The sequence below is a fragment of the Microcaecilia unicolor genome, chromosome 6 (genome assembly GCF_901765095.1).
Source record: "Microcaecilia unicolor chromosome 6, aMicUni1.1, whole genome shotgun sequence".
Taxonomy (NCBI): domain Eukaryota; kingdom Metazoa; phylum Chordata; class Amphibia; order Gymnophiona; family Siphonopidae; genus Microcaecilia; species Microcaecilia unicolor.
Window position 1 is genome coordinate 315,846,162 of NC_044036.1, and position 14,529 is coordinate 315,860,690.

Here is a 14,529-nt window from a genome sequence, read left to right on the forward strand (position 1 = left end):
GGTGGACTTTGGTCCTGGGGAACTGAGGACCTGAGTTTGATTCCCACTTCAGGCACAGGCAGCTCCTTGTGACTCTGGGCAAGTCACTTAACCCTCCACTGCCCCGTGTAAGCCGCATTGAGCCTGCCATGAGTGGGAAAGCGCAGGGTACAAATGTAACAAAAAAAAAAAACATTCAGTTCAAAACCAAAACTAACATCAGACTCAGACAGCTGAAATTCCACTTTCGGTAAATGCATGCTGTACTTTCTCACCTAATAGAAACAATGCTCTCAGCTTATGCTATTCCAATATGTAAAATTTAACCCAAGATTTGAACCCATATTTGACTGGTCAAGTATTATACCCCAGCCTAATCATTTCAGAAGAGTAAGCACATTAATAATACCAGCAGAGCTGAAAAACTTTCGACCAGCCAAAAGATTTTTCAGATCATGCACAGCCCAAATCTTTTTTTGATCCTGGAATGAAAATTAATCCTCTTATTTGGGGGAGGGAGGCGGGATGCTTGGGGGGGGGGGGGGGGGAATATAAAATCTATTAGATATGGGCTGCAAGAGCAGTGGCGGTTGGAATGGTTATTGTTCTGGAAAGATTAATCTGCATGTGTTATGGGTTCTTCGAGTTAATAAACAGGTTTTGACATAAGGCGGGGTTGTTGGGGGGGGGGAGGGAGGGAGGGAGAAAAGGATAAAATATTGATGATGGAAGTTAAGATGTCTGTCTGTAAACACGACGTGTTATTCCAATGGTAAAATGTTAAATTTCAGGATCTGTTTCAAGTGTTGTATCATCAGTAAAAACCGTTGAAACATAAAACAACTATCAATCAAATTGACACAGGTCCCATCAAATATTTTGGAAGCTAAGTGCCTGAAAGCAAAAAAAATTTTTTTTTACTTTTTTATGTAATATAAAGTGCTTTACTGTTTTGTTTTAGTGACGTTCCTTAAGATAGACACAAAGAACTAATATCGCATTTAGGCTTGATGGACCTCTGACCTTGCAACTTCATGAGGAGGGGGACAGCGAGAGAGAGAAAGAAATAGAGGGGCTTACCTCCGCTTTGTAAAAGACCCCTACTCGACGGTAATCATTGCTGCCCTGTTAGTGTGGGAGCCCTTACCACCACCTCAGTGGGTGGCAGTAAGTGCTCCCCCCCCCCCAAATGGCCGCGTGGCAAGTGGTTCATTTGCCGCATGTCTGTTTCTTAAAAAAAAAAAAAAAACAAAGACAGCCTTTTACCCGCTGTGGTAAAATGGGGCCTCAACGTGCGTCTGAAACATGCACTGATGCGAGCACAGGCCGCCTTTTACCGCAGCTTGGTAAAAAGATCCCAGAGTTAGTGTCGGCCTTGGAGGGGACAAGACAAGGAGTGAAATTGGGGGAGGGTGAATTGAGGGTATGAATTTATGTGGCAGAGGTAAGTGGGGGGTAAGAGAACAGAAAAAGCCTTTAGAATTGAGAGAATGAGTCTGGGAAATTCAGTCTGAAGAAGAAAGGGATGAGAAAAGGAATGAGCCTTGAAAAGACTAGAATGAAATGTTACCTGGGGTTGTGTGAGGGAGGGGTGATCTTGGGAAGGAATGGCTGAATCTGGCTGCTGGGGGTCAAGAGCCTTAGGTTGGAGGGTGAGGGCAAGAAACGGGGATAAGGAAAAGAAAGGGGTAAAGAGGAAGTTGAGAGAACAGAGGGAAAAGAAAGAAAGGGAAAGGAAACATACACCCCAAATTCACTCTGTTACACACTTGTCCACTCACAGCACACACAACCACCGACCCCACCTACACACTTGTAGACTTCCCCCCAGTCACTCAAAAATCACACAGCTTCCAGTCAAACACACATATTCCCTCCTTATATAGTCATAGACACTCCTACCTAAATCCACTCAAATCCCCCCTCCTTCCCCCCAACCAGTGGCATAGCCAGACCCAGTATTTTGGATGGGCCCAAAGCTAACTTAGATGGGTCCTTCCACTTACGGCACTCCACAGCCCCCCCCCCCCCCCCCCCCCCCCGCCTGATATTTAAAAAATTACAGATTTTTTTCACCTACCCCACATCAACATCTCTCCTCCTCCCTGGCGTCCCGGCATCTGCCCACCCATTTCTGAATCTTGTCCCTCCCTGGAGTACCTGACAGGCGTCCCCAGCGCCTGCAGTGATTCCATTATTGCTGCTGCCTGCGCCGGCCCTGCAGGCTTCCATCGGGCGGGTCCCGCCTTCGCTTTCATCATTTCATATCTTGCGGGACCCAGCCGATGGAAGCCTGCAGGTCCAGCTCAGGCAGCAATAATTGAATCACTGCAAGCGCTGGGGATGCCTGCAAGGTACACCAGGGAGAGATGGGGTTCAGAGACAGGCAGGCAGACATCTTGACCCCGCGGAGGAGAAGAGATGTTGATGTGGGGTGCCGGTTGGGTGGGCCTTCCCATAGCTATTCCACTATCCCCAGCACTCACTCACATATACACATTTGCACACAGAGACCTCAGCTATATACTTGTAGGCCTCCTCTCACTTCCTTCCTCTCCCCACCCACCAGGGGCGTATCTGCGTGGGGCCTCAGGGGCCTGGGCCCCCGCAGATTTTGCCCTGGACCCCCCTACCACCATCAACCCTCCCACGCTGCCGTTGCTTACTTTTGCTGGCGGGGGACCCCAACCCCCGCCAGCCGAGGTCCGCTTCCACCTGCCGCTGCCTTAAAAACTACTTCTTCAGCTGGCAGGGGACCCCAAACCCCCGCCAGCCGCCCCGAGGTGTTTAAAGTTCATCTTCGGCCTCCGTGGCCGTGCTGCTGCTGTTGATAGGAGCTGTTGAATCCACTTCGGAGTCTGACGTCGTCGTACGTTGTACGTGCTGCGACGTCAGACTCCGAAGTGGATTCAACAGCTCCTATCAACAGCAGCACGGCCATGGAGGCTGAAGATGAACTTTAAACACCACGGGGCGGGGGTTTGGGGTCCCCCGCCGGCTGAAGAAGTAGTTTTTAAGGCAGCGGCAGGTGGAAGCGGACCTCGGCTGGCGGGGGTTGGGGCCCCCCGCCAGCAAAGGTAAGCAACGGCAGCGGGGGAGGGTTGGCGGCGGGAGGGGGGTGGAGAGAGTCATTGGTGGCGGTGGGAGCTCTGACAATGGCGGGGGGGGGGGGTCGTTGGGGGGGCTAAAATGTGCCCCCTCCCTCTGGCTCTGGCCCCCCCTACCGCCGGAGTCCAGATACGCCCCTGCCACCCACAAACTCCACCTAAAAGAGGAAGGCTAACCCAATCAGTGACATAGTGGCTGTGCTGTGGGAGAGTCTGAGAAACTGAATCTGTGTGTTTGTAAGCTTGTGTGTCAGCATGGTGAGTGCATCATATAATTACTTTAACAAATACAGATTTTTTATTTATATGTTACTGAATCTTTAAGAAACAATGAATATGCTTATTTGAGTCATGATTATTAGCTTTATCATCTGGGATCACGTAAAGTGTCTGCATAAAATGGGATTACATTTATTTATTTATTAGGATTTATTTATCGCCTTTTTGAAGGAATTCACTTAAGGCAGTTTACAGTAAGTTGGAAAACATTTTGGGAAGCACTGACATAACTACTTATTTAATAATTTGCATAGCCAGAACAGAAATTTTGATAACTCTTCATTGCTGTTTTTTGATTCAGCAATTCCAGATTCTGAAAACGACAGCCGAAGAAAAGTGCATCCCTGCTTTGACTTTTGATAAGCAATTGAGTTTCACCATATATGGTCAAGCTGCTCGTACAGTGAAGGACCTGCTGATGAAAGAATACAAGAATCAAGGGGACCAGTTAAAGAGGAAAGATACTGATGTGGACAACCAAAGTTAGTCCACTATCTTTTTAAATCTGTGTTTTCAACAGTTTCTTTGGGTAAACATTGTATGTTCTTTTGACCTTTAACAGGCCCTGCAAGAGAGACATGAGAGATTTGTCTTGCTTTTTTTTTTTTTTTGCTTACTCTAAAACCAGCATGGCCATCCCAGTCCATTAATATGGCAACAGACTTAGGGCCCTGTTTACTAAGGTGCGCTAGTGTTTTTAGTGTGCGCTAAAAATGAGTGCGCGCTAATGCTAGAGACACCCTTAAATTTCTATGGATATCTCTATCATTAGCACATGCTAATTATTAGCGTGAGCTAAAAACGCTAGTGTGGCTTAATAAACAGAGCCCTTAGTTGAATCTGAATTTCTAGGGAGAGAAGAATAGCAGGGAGGATAGTTCTGGCTTATATCTATGCTGGGTCAGACCAGTGGTTCATCTAGTTTCAATAGTGGCTATTCCATGTCACTTGGGAATGCCCAGCAGAACCTACAGAAGACGTCTACTCCATATTGATTGCTCAGAAAAGTAAGAGACGATGATCTTTCAGGACTGGCATCTAGTTGTTAATGGACTTGTCCTCTAGAAGTGTCCAGATCTATTTTTTTTAGTCTGGCTATAATATTAGCTTTGACTACACCCTTTGACATGATTACACAGCTTAAGGCTTTCATAAATTTTGTTTTCAATCTGTTGCTAATTTGTAGATTATGGTTTATGATGTTCTTTTCTGTTTTCTTTGAATGATTTTAGATTTGTAAACCCCCCCCCCTCAGACCCATTTTTTGGTGGGGTATCAAATTTTTAATAGACATAAACATAGACCAATCAGATCTAAAATAGTTACATGTAAACTCTGTGTTTAATTCTGTTGTGAGTTTTTTGGGTGAAAGATCGTAAGAAAAAGTCCTCTTGACACAGTCAACATTAAGGACCCTGTTTACTAAGCTGCGCTGTAGGCTCTCTAACTTTTTTAGCGCTCTAATGCTAGAGATACCCATATATTCCTATGGGTGTCTCTAGCATTAGCGTGTGCTAATTTTTAGCGCATGCTAAAAACGCTAGCAGACCTTAGTAAACAAGGGCCCTAAAAGTCTAGTAATTTGTAGCAGTTTGCAATATAAGGGAAAAATCAAATCATGGGAAACAACCTGCTGAAAACTGAGCCAACTTCCATGTATGTTTCCTCACATTATAGCACCATGAAATGTATATTGTTGTTAAATCCATATGTTTTTCTCCTTACAGTGGGATCCCCACAAAATCTAACAGATGGAAATGATCACTCTGCCACTACTGAGCTTCATGCATTTTATTTACCATGTAAGATCTGAATTCACTACCTGCATTGTTTGTAGTTTTGGGTTTTACAAAGATGCTTTTTTACCAGGTCCACTGATGCTCATATGAAAAACTCATTCTTAATTTCCAATGGGTTTTTTTTTAATTAGAAAAAGCAAACAAATAGCTTACTCTAGATAACTGAAATCAAGAGTGTTGTGTTGATTCTGGGTCAGTGCAAGCATGATGAGTCTTTCTGTAGATATTTCAGTCGATAAGTAACTGGTAAAACGGTATTGCCTTTTACAGGAGTAGACAAGGTGAGGGGGGGCAAGACAGCTTGCAACTTGTGTCCAAGATGGAATCCCTGACTCAGAGGGAGGTAAACAATTGATTATTCACAATAACTAAGGGTCTTTAGAGATCACTAATAGGGTCAAAAGTTACATCCTGAACTAGGTCATAAAAGCAGGGATACTTCATAGAGGGAATGAGTGACATGCAGCATTCAGTCTACAAGAGTAAAGATTACATGACCCTGCCAGAAAGCTGAATTGCTCTAGGCAGCAGAAGAATATATACATGCAAACAAAAACTGTTCCACCCACACAATCATTGGCTGACCAGCAAAAGAATGCATTGCAGTTGTAAAAGAATCTTTTCCATCATGTAGGCACCGTTATATAGAAGCTTGCTAGGCACTTTAATCAAATGCGTCTAGATTTTAGATGCCATTTACAGAATCTGGCCCCTACTGTGTAAAAAGTAGTGTTAAGTTTTCTCAGTGCCTACCTACTTTTAGGAATACCAAGAAAAATGGAGAGGCAAATTGACCACAGGTGAAAACACAAGGATTTGTAATTTTAGGTACACACCCTCTGTAGTAAGTTTAGAAGTTCCTGCTTGAGTGTTTAAAGTCCTATTGTGCAGTCTCAAATTGCTTCTGAATTTACCCCAAGAAGGCCAGTTCCATGGGTGAAAATTTCTCACCCTATAGGCATTATCTGTCCGCTTCTCCTCTACTGCCAATTCCAGACTCCGTTCCTTTTATCTTGCTGCACCTCACGCCTGGAATAGACTACCCGAGCCTGTACGTCTAGCCCCGTGTTTGGCCGTTTTCAAGTCCAAACTTAAAGCCACCTCTTTACCAATGCTTTTGACTCCTACCCACTACTTACTTGCCCTGTCCTTGTATCCTCACCTCTTTATTCCCTTACCCTTATTGTCCTGTCTACCTGTCTTATCTAGATTGTAAGCTCTTTGAGCAGGGACTGTCTTTTTGTGTATGGTGTACAGCGCTGCGTATGCCTTGTAGCGCTATAGAAATAAGTAGTAGTAGTAGTAGTAGTAGTACTTCCACAGTGTGTGCTCTTTTATTCACACTAAGCAGAAGCGCTTTCAAAGGAAGAGAAGGGGTTAGGCAAGGTACTGCAACACTGCAGGATTTTAGGGCCGTGTTTACCAAGCTGCATTGTAGCCGCGTTCACTTTTTAGGGCCCGTGGAGGGGCATAATCGAACGTGGGGCCGCAAAGGGGCGGGACAGACCGTTTTTTCGAAAAAAGATGGGCGGCCATCTTTTGTTTCGATAATACGGTTGGTGTGGGTCAAATGCCTAGGATTTGGGCGGTTTTGAGATGGGCGGCATCGGTTTTCAGTGATAATGGAAACCAAAGGTGCCCATCTCAAAAACAAACAACTCCAAGGCATTGGGTCGTGGGAGGGCCCAGGATTCATAGTGCACTGGTCCCCCTGACATGCCAGGACACCAACCGGGCACCCTAGGGGGCACTTGTAAAAAGTAAAACAAAACATTGAAATATCTCCCAAGTCCATAGCTCCCTTACCTTGGGTGCTGAGCCCCCCAAAACCCACTCCCCACAACTCTACACCATTACCATAGCACTTATGGGTGAAGGGGGGCACCTAGATGTGGGTTTTAGGGGCGGTTTGGAGGGCTCCCATTTACCACCACAAGTGTAACAGGTAGAGGGGGATGGGCCTGGGTCCACCTGTCTGTCCACTGCACCCACTAAAACTGCTCCAGGGACATGCATACCGCTGTGATCCCCCCTTCAATCTGTTCAGAACTCTGCTGCACATCTCATATTCCGCCAGAACCGATATACTCATATCACCCCTCTCCTCAGGTCACTTCACTGGCTTCCGATCAGATACCGCATTCAATTCAAGCTTCTCCTTCTTACCTACAAATGCACTCAGTCTGCTGCCCCTCACTATCTTTCTACCCTCATCTCCCCTTACGTTCCCACCCGTAACCTCCGTTCACAGGATAAATCCCTCCTCTCAGTACCCTTCTCCACCACCGCCAACTCCAGTCTCCGCTCATTCTGCCTCGCCTCACCCTATGCTTGGAACAACCTTCCTGATCCCTTACGCCAAGCCCCCTCCCTGCCCGTCTTCAAGTCTTTGCTTAAAGCCCACCTCTTCAATGCTGCGTTCGGCACCTAACCCTTACCATTCAGTGAATCCAGACTGCCCCAATTTGACTGCCCCTATCGGACCGACCGTTCACTTGTCTATTAGATTGTAAGCTGAGCAGGGACTGTCTCTCTTTGTTAAATTGTACAGCGCTGCGTAACCCTAGTAGCGTTCTAGAAATGTTAAGTAGTAGTAGTAGTAGTAGTGATGGAGCTGGGTATGACAGTTGAGGCTGGCATACAGCTGGTAAAAAAAAGTTTTTAAAGTTCTTTATTTTGGTGGGAGGGGGTTAGTGACCACTGGGGGAGTCGGGAGGTCATCCCCGATTCCCTCCGGTGGCCATCTGGGCAGTTGGGGCACTTTTTGGGAACTTTGTGAAAAAAAGGGTCCAAAAAAAGCAGCCCAAATTCTCGCTACTGCCGCCCTTCTTTTTTCCATTATCGGCCGAAGGCGCCCATCTCTCCTCGGCTGATAAACACCCCCCAGTCCTGCATTCACCACGCCCCCATCAACTTTGTTCGATCCCGCGACGGACTGCAGTTGGAGGCGCCCAAAATCGGCTTTCGATTATACCGATTTGGGCGCCCATGAGAGAAGGGCGCCCATCTCCCAATTTGGGTCGAAATGTGGGCGCCCATCTCTTTCGAAAATGAGCCGGTTAGTGTTGGAAAATGAAGCATGGGTATCTTTGGGTACCTTTTTCTTAACAGGTTACAACGTGAAAGTACACAAATGCCTCCATTTTGAAAACCGATGTCAAATTAACTCTGCGACAATGCAGGCAGTGTGAAAATTGCTTCTGTAATGGCTCGTATTACTAAATCTGTCTCCATTGGTGTTAAAGCTGATATGGTCCTCTTCTTCCTCAAAGTGGGGTCTGATCTTATAACAGTGTCGCTCTTCGGATCTGTAGTGGCCTTACAGTGAGCAATACGGTTATATGAAATCTGTATTCCTGGGAAATATAGCTGTTCTGGTCCTGCTTGAATTAAAAAGGGGCCCTTTTACTAAGCTGCGTGCTTACCCGGGGTAAAAAGCACTGCCACAGAATGCACCGAGGTGTCCCGCGGTAGTGTGCCCATCAGCGTGCTATTCCCGCACTAAAAGATAATGGACAGAGTAGGCGCGCCCTGTGCTGATCGGGTAGCAAGTACATTACCACACGCTGCCCAATTAGCAATGGCTTCTGCGGTAATGGCCACGCACTAATTGAGAAATTAGTGCATGGTCATTAATGGAAGACAGACAAAAAAATCAGCCATTTTACTACTGCGCTAAAAGCGCGGGCCACTTTGTAGTGTGGCTTAGTAAAAGGACCCCATAGTCTTTTCAGGTACATGCTCTTATTTTCTGACATTTATGATGTTGTAGCAGAAAAGACAGCTTTTGCTGTCTCATCTCCATCTTGAAAAGACTGTGAAAATTCACTACAGTCTGAGCAAGATGCTTTGGAGACATTGGTCAAAATAAGATTATTTTTATTCATAATTCTCTTTGCAAGCCAGCATTTGAGGCATCACATTAAAGTTATCTAGCAGAGCTGCTCTTAATACTTGTTTTTTCTTACTTGACCAGATGCCTTGGGCGTGGATTTGGATCCTGATACTACAGAAAGATCACTTGTACTGATTGGAACCAAAGAGGTGAAACGGCAGGCAACACCTTTAAGCTATCCTGAGAGCAGTAAGAGATTTGTAAACTGTGCCCAGGTGTTAGGTAAGGAGGAGCTTAAGTACAGGAGTTATTGGGAGGTTGAAGTCCTTGAAGGATGGGCGAGCATTGGTGTTGCCACTCAATTCCTTTGCCCATATGGACCTTACACAAGCACTCGGCTGGGGAGAAACGACGAATCCTGGTGCCTCTGCTGGCGTGGGAAGTCTTTCTCAGTTTGCCACAACAATATAGAGACTGTTTTGCCCCAAGCATCTCTTACTAAATTAGGAATATACCTGGAGAGTGATTACCATTATAGGATCCTGACATTTTATAATGTCAGGGGAACAAGGATGATAAACTTGAGCCAGTTTCACATTCCGTTTTTCAAAAAAATTCATGAATATAAATCCGAGGCACTGAAATTATACCCAGCTTTTTATCTTGAAAGTGTTGGTGCACACCTCAGGATCCTCTCCTAGGAATGAAAGGTTTTAATGAATACAGAATTACTTTGGCTTCTGTCCAACTTAAGTCCCCGACAGCCCTCAACAATACCACTTGGAAATGTTTAGGGACTCTTTTACTAAAGTGCAGTAAGTTGGGGTTTGTTTGTTTTTTTGCATACACATTTTTTCCCCAATTTTTATTTAGCAAATTGAAAAGAACAAATCAGCAAATTGACTACGGCATTTTTACATATATAAACAAAATTCCCAAACATAACTTAAACCCTCCAACCTTCCTTCTCTCCCTAATATACCCTCCCCTCCCCAAAAGTGTAGTTTACAGCACCCATGCAGTCAACATCCCTGATGATGGAACCAGGGTTTACTGCCTGTTTGGTTCTCACGTTCCTTCAGTCTTTACCTCTGCTGTAAATTGTCAGGAATGGTATATATTCCATATTCTATGAAACCTAATTAAGCAACCATTCAGTATTGCTGTCATTTTTGTAATCTAATAAATGTAGTCCAACTTGTGAAGCGTGGCACACTGGGCTGTTTCCAGGCTCCTGCCAAAGCTATTTTACTAGCTACAGATATGTTTGCGCCATCTTGTGGAGCTCTCCCTTCACACCAAAAGCCTTAAAATGTAGCAAACAGTGTTTCACCTTAACTGGATATACCTGAAGCTTCTTTCCAAAATAATTGCCCCTTAGGGCAGGACCACCGTATATGATGCATGTCGCCTGTGGCTCCACAGTTCCTCCAACAATGTCCTGTGCCATGTCCAACATTTGAGCAATAGGTGTCATGGTATCAGGGTATAGTACCTTCTGTAGAGTAGTTTATAACCACTTTCTAATAGATTGACAGCTAAGCAAATACTTAAGACACTTTTCCCATTTGTTTTCTACTCGTATGTGGCCCCTAAGTCTTGCTGCCATTTACCAGTATAATGCAATATTGGCATATTATAGGATAGTAATGCAGTATAGAGGGAAGATATGCAGCTCCTCCCACTACGCCCACACGCTGCTCATTCTAAGAGTGTGTCGTCCAATTCCAGTTCTCCTTGAGCTCTAATTTGTCTATATTGGTACTCATGTTGTGAGGGAATCTCATATTCCTCCGGGAAGTCTGAAAAGGGCAGGATCCCCCCTCTTCCTCCCAAACGTGGACCAGTGTCCGGAGTCCCTGTTATTCCCACAGATGGTATTTAGGGTCCACCCTCCCTGGTTTAAACCCTGAGGCTTAATGAATTGCCATTTGTATCATCAATATTTTTGACGCCCTTTTTCTCCCCTCCCCCCCGGTTAGCATCCTCACCTTCATCTATTTACTTACTTCATAATGTCTAGTCTTTCCTGCTCCCATTACAACAATTATGTGACACAGAAGAACAGGACCCACTTTACAGTGGTCAACTTGTAGCTATACATAGTAAACTTTTATATTAATATCATACAGTGAACATATGTGTTTCCTTTATATTCCCCCTCCCCCCCCTATCCTCCCTCCCTCCACCCTCCCCTACTGGACCTATTAACAGTTTAGAATCCTGCTTCTTCCAACTGATGTGAGGGTGTCCCAAAACGGGGACCATGTTTTACAAAATTGGTCTCCCCTTTTTGAAGCCAAGTCTCCCACTCTTTTCTTTTCCAGCATGCAACATTGCATCATAGCTCCTCTCCATTGCGGGACTCCTGGGGGCTCTGGTTGTAACCATAATTGTGTAATTGTCCGCTTGCCCATCCAGGTCGCCCTTTTCAAAAAGGCTTTTAGTCCCTCGGGTGACTTTCCTCGGATATTGTAAACTTCAAAGAGTTGGCCTGGTGATGGGTGCCATTGTACTTTCCACATCTGAGACACATGATGTCCCAGCGTTTTCCAGAATTGAAACACCATTGTGCAGAACCAAAACATATGTCCCAAGGAGGCTCCCACTTGTCCACACTTTGGGCAATCATCTGTAGTTCTGATGGTCGCTTTAAAGGCTCTATGTGGTGAGATATAAAGCCGTAAAATAAATTTGTATTGCATTTCCTGCCATGCCGCGTTCTCTGTCGTCTGGTGTACACCTGTCAGGCACAGTTTTATTTGCTCGGAATTGGGTTTCCATCTCAGTTCTTGGTGCCACTGCTGTGAGACGCTTGTGTAATCTGAAGTCCCCTGCGAGTCTCGAAGGTGGCGATGGAAGTAACGGAGGGGTACTTTTAATTGGGCCTCTAGGCCTAGTAGATCATTCATAGAGTCCCATATTTGCTGTGTAAAGTCTGTTGCAGGTAATGACCTAACATAGTGTTTAAGTTGTAGGTACTGAAAGTGGTCTTTCTGTCCCAGTCCGAATTCTTCACACAGGGCTCTAAAGGATTTAATATTCCCATCTTCTGATACCACTTGAAACAAATATTTGATGCCACAATTCTCCCATTTTTTAAACAAGGCGGAGCCTCCCCCCTCCGGGAATGCTAAATTACCTTTAATAGGGAGCAGTGGAGTTGCTGCTTTATTCCATTTGTACATCTTACCCAGCCATTTCCATGTTTTACGCAGGGGATTTAAAATGTACCCGTACTGACCCAACGGTAGGAGTTCCTTTGCTGGAGCGTGGAGCCAGTAAGCAAAATCCATTGGGGCTATCAATGTGGTTTCTACACTTGTGCAAGAGAAAAACTCTTTTGCTCGAAACCAATCTGATAGATGCCTCAGGCCACATGCTATCGTTATGAGTTTTAAATCAAGCAGTCCTAGTCCCCCTCCCGAGCAGGGCTTCATAAGATTTTTCAAACCTGTGCGTGCCCGTTTGCCCTGCCACAGGAATACAGTGAGGGTTTTATTGAGCCATCTCTCCTCTCTGTATCCCAGCGAGACTGGGATCATCTGGAAGATGTACGTCCACCTCGGAAAGATGAACATATTATACATTGCGATTCTCCCTTTCAGGGATAAGGGTAGACCTTGCCAACCATGTAGTGTTTCCTTTGTTCTATTTTTCAATGGGCCTATGTTCTCTTTATATAAGTTCGCTAAATCTTTTGGAATGAAGACCCCCAAATACTTAAGGTTGTCTTCAGCCCACTGGAAGGGGAATGGGTCATCCCACCCCTCCTTCACCTCCTCTTGAATCGGGAGGGCTAATGATTTATGTAGGTTTAATTGTAATCCTGAATAGAACCCAAATTCCTCTATGACTTCAAGCAACCGTGAGACTGAGGTTCTCGGTTGTGTAAGTGTAAGAAACATGTCGTCTGCAAAAGCTAGCACTTTTATCAGTTGCCCATGAAGTGTTACTCCCCGTATATCTTGGTCTAGCAAAATCGTACGTAGAAGTGGTTCCAGGTAGAGAAGGAACAGTATGGGGGATAATGGACATCCCTGCCTTGTGCCCCGTTCTACTCGGAAGGGCATAGATCTAGTGCCATTAATCAATATTTGTGCTGTGGTGTTATTATAGAGTGTCTGGATTGCTTTCAGAAACCAACCACTCAGCCCAATATACTCGAGTACTTGAAACAGGTATTCTCCATTAACTTTATCAAAAGCTTTAGCCGCGTCTAGGCTAACTAACAAGAGGGGGTCACCCGTAACCTGTCCATAAGCCACTGTGAGTAGTGCTTTCCGAACTTGTCTTACCGCTTGTCGGCCTTTAACAAATCCCACTTGGTGTTCTCCTATTAGGTGTGGAATGTGAGCTGTCAGTCTGTTTGTGAGCACTCTAGATAAGATCTTAACATCTACATTGATGACGGAAATGGGTCTATAGGATTCTACTAGATCTTTTGGTTTACCCGGTTTGGGGATTAATGTTATTAAGGCTTCGTTCTCCCTTGATGAAAAGGATCCCCTAGTCACCACTGCCTCAAAATAATCTACCAAGGCTCCACACAATTGAGGGGCTAGCATCCTATAGTACTCATTAGAGAAGCCATCGAGACCTGGGGCGGAGCCCGGATTTAGGGTTTTCAATACTTTAAAAACCTCTTGTGCTTCAAGAGGGGCTAGCAGTGCTTGGCGGGCTATTTCTGTTAGTTGGGGCATTTTTGCATCTTCTAGGTAGTCTCGGGTCAGGGGACCCCGCACCCTATCTTTGGCACTATATGTTTCCTTAAAGTGTTCCTGGAATGTATTAACTATATCTTGTAATTTAGTTAGCTTATCCCCCTTGGAATTCGTTATCATTGAGATAAACCTTTGGGAGGTTTGTGTTTTAGCCACTCTAGCTAATAGTTTTCCTGATTTATTCCCAAAGCGTTGGAAGTTCAGCCGTCGAGCCATTAATTGCTTCGTGGCTTGTTCGTGAATAAGTGAGTTGAGTGCTACCAGGGTTGCTGACATGGAGTCCCTGTTATCTGGAGTGGGGTGAGTTATGTATTTCCTCTTTGCTTTCCTATAGTCTGCTTCTAGGCGCAAAATGCCCGCTGCTAATCGTTTTTTCCTAGCACTCTGAAACGCTATTACTTCCCCTCTCATAACCGCTTTGGACGCTTCCCAGAATAATATAGGCGAGTCGCATGTAGGGTAATTCGTGTCCTCATACAGTTTCCATTTCCCCATTAGGTGGTCTAGAAATTGTTTGTCACTGTAAAGGTAAGCAGGGAATCTCCAGTGGTTGGTTGTTCTCCCTCTCTCCCTTAGGTCGAGTTCTACCCATATCATACTATGGTCTGAAATTTCCATAGGGCCAATAACTGCCTGTTGAACTTTAAAGAACCAAGATTGTGATATGAGAATATAGTCGATTCTAGACCAGGATTGGTGGGCTTTTGACTGATGGGTATAGTCTTTTGTAGTAGGGTGGAGGGAGCGCCACGGGTCAGTTAAATGCAAATGTTTACAGAGTGCGGATATCCCCTTCCCCTTGCCCA

General features: G+C 45.1%; 1 protein-coding gene across 1 annotated transcript in view; it reads left to right on the forward strand.

Moving 5' to 3' along the window:
• The window catches only part of TRIM47 (tripartite motif containing 47), a 52,266-nt gene extending 42,547 nt beyond the window's left edge, over positions 1-9,719 (forward strand). Inside the window, exons 6-8 of the mRNA XM_030208236.1 lie at positions 3,667-3,847; positions 5,093-5,167; positions 9,141-9,719. Coding sequence (XP_030064096.1) covers positions 3,667-3,847; positions 5,093-5,167; positions 9,141-9,700 — 816 coding nt within the window. The 3' untranslated portion in view covers positions 9,701-9,719. The remainder of the gene's footprint in view (positions 1-3,666; positions 3,848-5,092; positions 5,168-9,140) is intronic.
• Positions 9,720-14,529: the final 4,810 nt, after the last annotated feature.